The sequence below is a fragment of the Oxyura jamaicensis genome, chromosome 2 (assembly GCF_011077185.1).
Source record: "Oxyura jamaicensis isolate SHBP4307 breed ruddy duck chromosome 2, BPBGC_Ojam_1.0, whole genome shotgun sequence".
Classification (NCBI taxonomy): Eukaryota; Metazoa; Chordata; class Aves; order Anseriformes; family Anatidae; genus Oxyura; species Oxyura jamaicensis.
Window position 1 is genome coordinate 98,932,219 of NC_048894.1, and position 7,726 is coordinate 98,939,944.

Genomic DNA, 7,726 nt, shown 5'->3' on the forward strand with positions numbered 1-7,726 from the left:
GCTCTGTCTCTGTCCCTCCTCACCGCCCCTCCATGCCCAGCCACGGGGACCACCTGCAAACGCGCCCCGCGCTGCCTGACCCACACTCGCCTCCCCTTTGCCTTTCCTCTTCTGTGCACAGACAGATGCCGGCCTCTATTTTATTCTTGCTCCTTTTACAGCCTCATCCCCCAGCGGCCCCCCGGAAGGGGTGCGCTCCCAGACTTTTTTCGTTGCAGGTGCAGCCGAGGAGCGGGGGCGGCCCTGCTGGTCGCGGCCTGTGGGGGCCCCGGGAAGGGGGCCAGGGAGGTCGCCCCCGCCCACAGTAGTGCTGTGGAAAGGCGAGGGGCTCCCATCCCATATCCTATTCTGTCGCACTTCGGTGGCACAAATCTTCGACCCTTCCCGCTTCTTTCCCCCCCTCCCCCCTCCCCCCCCCGCCCCCTTCATTCCCTTGCCCAGTCAGGGGTGCACCTCCCTCGTCCAGGGGGGGATGCTGCCCTTGCTGTCCCTCCCCTCCTTCTCCTCCTCTCTCTCTCTTTATTCCCCTTTGAAATCCTTTCAGCTCCTCTCACCACTCTTACTATGAATATGTTTTCCCTACTGTGCCCCTGTGCTGGCCATTAGCCCTCTGCAACCTCAAAGGGATGGGTGTTTGGGGTGAGATGTAGCTGGGGAGGAAGATAAGCCTGGGGGGAAGGGGGGGGGGGGGGGGGGGGGGGGTTGGGGAGAAGAAAAAGGGAGATATTTTGCTGCCGTCTCTGGGCTGATTGGAAGAGGCAACCATTGTATCTGCGGCCGGAGGATTAGAAGATAAACTTTTATTGCTCCCTTTTGTGCATGTGTGTGTGCATGTGTGTGTGTTCAAATGGAGAAGTCTTTTCTCAGAGGGGAAAATCCTTTCAGGCTCCCTGTGGAGTGTGCAGTTCAAAGAGGAACTCAAGAGTGGTTTGTCTGATCCATGAAGTGACCAGGTGAGGAGAAACGACCCCTCTCCTCTCACTCTTCCTCTCTCAGTTTTGAAATCATTCTTTCCCCACTGCCATCACCCTCCCATCCTTCCCCTACCCAACCCTCCCCTTCCCTGCACTGAGTGAATGGAAGAGTCTCCAGGGTTTTCTTCTGCTTCTCGCCCTGGACTGGGGGAGTGAGAGGACATCTCTCTATCCTCATCCATCTCTATCTCTCTCCATCCATACCCGAAAGGATTTGAGACGGTGCAATGTGTTTTCATCCTCTTGCCGCTGCAACCACTTGATACTATGCAAGGCGCAGGGAGAGGGCTTTGCAAAATGGATTTGTTCGATTTTATAGGATTTCTTCTCTAATAAGGATCGCATTGCACACAAATATGACTAAATCCCCTATTTGGTAAATCTTTCTTCCCCCCACCCCTCCTCTTTGGATTCCCTCCCGCCCACCCCCACCCCTTCAGAGGAGCAAGCACAGGGAGCTGATGACGGACCCATTAATCCCTTCTTCAATGCATCAAAAGAAGCCGAAGGGTTGGAAGTCGCTGGGCTCGGTGTCCTGCAGGAAATGCTTCGATCTGCTTTTGGTTTTGTATGAAACTGGTGACTAGGGTCTCGGCTCGCCCCGCCGCCGCCCGCCGGCACCTGGATGCGCGGGTCGCCGCCGCCGCCGCCGCCGCCTTGCCCGCCGCCGCGATGCAACGCTTCTGGAGGTGCTGCCGGTAGCTCGGGTGCGATGGGAGCGAGCCGGCGGTGATTAGTGGAGGGCGGCGAGGGAGAGCGAGGGAGAGGAAGGGCTGCTCCGCTCTGCTGTGTGTGGGCTTCAGGATTTTTTTTCGTCTTCTTCTTTTCCTACTTCCATCCTCTCCCCGCCACTGGAAGTCCTCCCGTATCTAAATGGAATTAGTGGAGACCGAAGCCCCTTGTGTAAGGCACAGACATGACCCATGGGCGCAGCTTCTTTCACAGTGAGTATCTCCCGCTCCAAGACCCCCCCCCCCCCCCCCTCCCCGCCTGAGCTCGGCTGCCGTTCACGGGCTCGTTCCCTCCACTGCCTCCCCAACTCGCCTAACGGGACGCCCAGACTCCGCGCCCGAGGCATAATTCTCCCCCAACCCCCCCCCAAAGAAATAACCCCACCACCCCTTTCCCCATCACTCTGCGGTGCAGCAGAGGGAGGTCGGTTATCTGTCAGCGCCATGGTCACGCTCGTTTGGGCTGGTGGCTGTCACCCGGGCGCGACGCATCTGGTGTTTTTTGGCGTGGTAGGGGCAAGGGGAGAGAGGCGGCCCCCTTGCTGGCTGCGCTGCGGTGCTGCCCTGGCCGGGACTCAAACCCGCAGCCACGGGGCAGAGCCGAGCGCCGCGGCTGGGAAGTCCAGGGCGGGCGGGGGTCCCAGGCTGGCGGCCCCCTCGGGAGAAATCCTCCCGGAGCGTCAGGGAGGTCCCAAAATGCGTTAATTATTCGTCGGAGACCTCGGATTGAGTGGATGGGACACTCTCCCCTGCTACAGTTTTGCAGAGGGTCCTCTGCTGAAGGGGCTTGGCTGGCCCCTTCCTTTCAGCACATCACTCTACGCCCACACCTGTAAAACAGCAGTGCTATGGGCAGGTATTGCTTTTCCCAAAACTCTTTGCTAGGCTAAACCGTGTCCATGCCAAATCATGGCCTCTGAAAAGCTGCCTGGAAGAGTGATAAATCTCTTAATATACAACTTGTGATGAAAAAAATGCATGGATCTATTAAGATGCAAAGATGCGTAATCTTTGCGAACTAGAAAGTGTGATTATAATTACACTCTTGATTAGGAGAGAAAAGTGGATGAGGAAGACAGAGAATGCAACAAAAAATGTGGTGGAAACTTCTTTGAAATAATTCCCAAACCCAGATAATGCCAATGTTGTTACAGTATTGTCAAAGCTTCCCAGGTGACAGCTTTGAATAAATAAAGACTGTGTGACTGATCTCTTTGGAGTCATCATCTTCTTCTTCTTCTTTTATTTATTATTATTATTATTATTATTATGTTATACCTCTGTGAGAAGCACTGTTCTTTTCCCATTGTTTGAGAAAGAAAAAGTCAAGGGGTTATAGAATAAAATGGACTGTCTTGACTGCTTGAGTGAAAAATATTTTGTTATCTTTTCCCATAAAGCTCATAATTGTAATTACTTTCTGGCATCATACATGTCTTTGTAACAGTGGTGTTAATGCCACTAAATCAAAAAGATTTTTTTTTTCTTATTTATTTATTTATTTTAATATGGGAGACATATTTCACTCAAAATGCTGGATATAATATGTGCAGGAAAAAAAAAAAAAAGCTTAGAGTCTCTTAGTCTCTTCTTATCTATTACATTTTACATTTTATTATCAATACTATTTTAATACTCTTTATTAATAATAAATACTGGGTTGCTAATGCATAAGTGTAGCTCCCTGCTTTGGAATAACACGGCTCTGCAACTTGGAAGCACTCTTTCTAGTGGTAACAGCTGGAATTGAAAAGACCTGTGTTTTTGGTATCATATCTGTAATAATATGTCATTGTCTTGGACTGAATCTCTTTAATTCTCTGAACTTCAATTTTTAACATGTAGAAAAATGGGGAAGAGCTAATAGATAAAGATACTTGAAAGGAAGCTGTTAGAATGAAATATGAATTAATTGCCCAAGAAGAAACATTTCTCATATAGGGTTTGTTTAGCTGCTGTACCTTGCATTCTAACTTTTATAAATTTGTGGGAAGAAAGAATGTCGGCAGCTGGTTACATATTCCAACAACAAACCATCTTAAATATTAAGAAATTAGATTTTAACTAGTGAGGATTATAGGCGTAGATGCAGTATGTTCACTGTATGAAACCCAGCTAAGTAAATGAGCAACTTAGTGGATGTGTGAATCCTTCATTGCCTTCAGATTCTGACATAGCCGATGGGCAGAGTCCCAGCTAGGATGTATTTCCAGAATCTATCCCTGAGGAGAGTAAAGGCATGAATGGTTGGGTAGCATCCAGATCTGAGCAGAAGATATAATGTTCTCACTGAATGCCCATGACACAGAAGGGTTTTCAGCCACCAGCTCCGCCAACATCCGTTTCTGTTAGCAGGGGGATTCAAAAAGACACAGAGACTGTGAGCCCGACCAAGAAATTGTGAATATGCTGCCAAGACTTCATTTTCCCAGCACTTCAACCTTTCCCTCTTTAATAAGTTAGCCATCATCCAGAGCTAAAGCCCTCTGTCACACAGGAAGAGTCAAAGGCATAGAAATAGAGATCTCCATGTTATCAGAATATGGGAAATACAAAGAGATTTGCTTCCTTCAAGGTAAAAATTGCACGAAATTTGCAGTAAAAAAGCTGGAAAGTATGCAAGCACCATCTTCAAAAGGACCATTTAGGTACCTTCTTACTAGCTCTTGATGATTTTCGGTGTCTCTTGGGGATAAGAAGAGGAAAATATGTATTTCAATTACATTTATTAAAGATTACAGGTCCATCAATTCCTTGTCATAGTCAACAATACAAACGGCAGCAGATCAATCCAAAATACTCAGGATAAATAAGGAACTTCATTTCCACTTTAACTTTAGTGCAGTCTGAGCGCTATGTCTGGGCTTTATGCCAAACTAGCTGGGGTCAAAATTCTGAGCATTCCAGGAACGCATGTACCTGTTCTTTCATGCTTTTGCTACCCCACTTTCTCCAATAGCCAAAAAAGACATTGGGAGAAAAAATATGATCACCATCAGTGTATATCTGCTTCATCAGATTGCTATCCAGTCACTTTGGTCTTCCAAAGCAGCCTCATTGCTACTGATCTGAACTTTCACTCTTAGCCTTAACACCCAGAAACTCAAGAATTATCTCCAGGTTAAAATCCACATTTGCTCCCAAGCCACAGCTGTCCTATTATGGTTGGAAATAGGAGATTTTTATTTGTAAAATAGACTGCAAATTCACTGCAGCATAAAGCAACATACCCTCGTCTAGTCAAACAAACTAGATTAATGAGGCTGTTAAACACACACAATAACTTATTTCATTGAGGGTTTGCATATGCCTCAATGGAAAAAGCAAACCCCTTACTTCTTTCATAGCTTATGAAAGTACTTATTTTCAAATATTATTATACCATGGCAAGGGACCTAAGTGAGACCAGTGGCACTGACACTTAGTAGGTCTTTGTCTATAAATACAGACTTTTTTATTATTACTGAACCAACTGATGATTATATATATAAATACTGGTAAAATATTTTCTTCTAAGATTAAAAAAAAAAAAAAAAAAAAAAAAGAGGGAAACATTGGAAATTGTTTGGAAATTGCTTGGAAATTTTGTTTTAAGCTGAAAACTTCTCCTCTTAATTTGGATACATTCACAAAGATAAATACATGGGCAGATCACCAATTACTTAATTAATTAATTAAAGATGCAAGTAAATGAAATATTGTTTCTGTACAGTAATTTTATTTAATTTGTATCCTTATCAGATAGATGTTTACAATTGATATTTTTGCTGGCACTATCACACTGTTATATCATCTAATGTATATTTATCTTTCAGTTGTAGCAAGTCTAATCATCCTACATTTGTCTGGGGCAACCAAAAAAGGAACAGGTATGTAAACTTCAAACATTTTTTCAGACATCATATTAAAGCCCAAAGTATGGATTTGAGTTGTTTATGTCTGTCCTTTGTTCATCTGATTTTAGTATTCCAGTGGTACTTTTTAACAAGTTAGTGAGTTAGTGACCTGATCCATGGCTAGATCTAATTAAAGGCTTAGCCTGACTCTTGCAGAGGCTGTAAAGTCCTACTCTCCTCTCCCCTCCCTTCCCCAATCCCCACCCCCACCCCCACCCCCCCACTTCCAGATTGGCATGCTCAGGTTGGGTACTGAGATGTCTAATCTTAAGATTGTTGAAGTAGAATTCAAAATCTGAAATTAGGCATCCTGGCTCCTTGTGCAGTTTTGAGGCTAGAAAAAGGTTCTTGAAAACCCTGGAAGTTAAGTGTGGTGACAACCAAGCAGGGAGAGATGATAAGCACAGTGTGTGTCTGAATTTGTCTCTGAATGCTCAGTCCCTGCAGGGTTGCATTCATTTTAGGAAATTAAGATCCACACCATCCTTAGCTTGGATACAGACCATGAAGAAAGAGAAACGCATGCAGAGTACAAGGCAAATCTCTTGTGGTTAAAATCATACTTGGAAGTTTCAGGATAGGAAGAATCATCCTCTCTTTGTTTGCATTGATCTGAACATGAGAGGCTTAAGTTATATAGAACAGTTAGATATAGGCACCTGATTTGGAGCAACACAGAGGAGGCCTTACCCAGCAGGCCTCGGTGAGGTCTAGAAATTTCTACCCTTCCTGGAACCTACTATCCTTCAAGCCTAAATTTTTTTCCTCCAACAAAAAGGAAAATAATAGTTAAAGTCCAACGTTCAAGAAGTGATTCTTCATCTCCTTCAGCCTGAAAAGATTCAAAGCTTTATGTTCAGGCTCTCAGACAGTGTGCTGAAAGGAATGCAAGAGTTTCAGGGTTAGGAAGAAAGCAAATGAGAAGGACTGATTCTCCATTCTGATGACTCACCTAGGAAAATGAAAGTTCTGGGCTGTGATTTGTGACTCCAGAGCTATTTATTCATTTTACAGCAAACAATAAAATAAAAATAAAAAATAGTTTTGAATCAGAATCCAGGATTTCCTCCATCCATCTCTGTCAGGTGAATCTAGAGTCAAGCCACAGTAAATTAAAAACAGTTCTTACATTCTATCATTATGATGTGATTTATTTATTTCTTCTTGATTTTGTGACTCTGATGTATTTTGGTATTACAGCTTGTATCTTGCTGACAGAGCACATGTTTGAGTCCTTTGGGATATGTGAGTGGGAAACTCATGTTTCCCATTCTTGAACATATGGTTTTCCTACAAGGTTGTTATTTAAAAAGCAATATAAGTATTACTTTCCCTAGACATCCAAGCCTTTTTTTTTTTTTTTTTTTTAAATATATATATATATGTTTTCAATGAGAATTATCTGTTCATACCCTTAAAGAACTGACTCATTTCCCTCCAGATCAATGATCATACTCAGTCTCGATAGAAAAAAAGCTGAGAAGAGACCACCAACAGAAGGAACTGTTTTATTCTGTAAGAGAGTTCAAAGCCTCATAGAGACATAACAAATGTTAACTATATAATGCTTAATGTGATCATTTCACAGAAAAACAGACTACTGCCGAAGGACAGAAACCAGTGCAGTGTGGAACTTGGACAAAATATGCAGAAGGAGGCATCTTCACTTCTCCCAATTATCCCAACAAGTATCCTCCTGACAGAGAGTGTGTCTACATTATTGAAGGTGACCAACAAAATAATCTTTGTATTCTATCTTCAACTGATTTAAAAAATGTATTTTACTTTGCTATATGTGAAGAGTAAGTAAAGCCTGTAAGAACATAATCTTTTCAAGAAGCAAGGTTTAGGAAAACTCTCTTTTCTTTTCTTTTCTTTTCTTTTCTTTTCTTTTCTTTTCTTTTCTTTTCTTTTCTTTTCTTTTCTTTTCTTTTCTTTTCTTTTCTTTTCTTTTCTTTTCTTTTCTTTTCTTTTCTTTTCTTTTCTTTTCTTTTCTTTTCTTTTCTTTTCTTTTCTTTTCTTTTCTTTTCTTTTCTTTTCTTTTCTTTTCTTTTCTTTTCTTTTCTTTTCTTTTCTTTTCTTTTCTTTTCTTTTCTTTTCTTTTCTTTTCTTTTCTTTTCTTTTC

General features: G+C 43.2%; 1 protein-coding gene across 17 annotated transcripts in view; it reads left to right on the top strand.

The window, feature by feature from the left end:
• Positions 1-736: 736 nt before the first annotated feature.
• NETO1 (neuropilin and tolloid like 1) overlaps positions 737-7,726 on the top strand; it is a 78,919-nt gene continuing 71,929 nt past the window's right edge. For 7 of the 17 annotated variants that reach the window (XR_004748495.1, XR_004748491.1, XR_004748492.1 and 4 more), the window contains exons 1-3: positions 753-1,918; positions 5,521-5,574; positions 7,190-7,327. Coding sequence is in view for 12 of the 17 variants with exons in the window: in XM_035318697.1 (XP_035174588.1) it covers positions 1,891-1,918; positions 5,521-5,574; positions 7,190-7,327 (220 nt within the window). In the remaining 5 variants the exon portion in view is untranslated. Of the gene's footprint in view, positions 1,919-5,520; positions 5,575-7,189; positions 7,328-7,726 lie in introns of all 17 variants that reach the window. The other 10 variants (XM_035318696.1, XM_035318691.1, XM_035318694.1 and 7 more) reach the window with 5 other exon arrangements.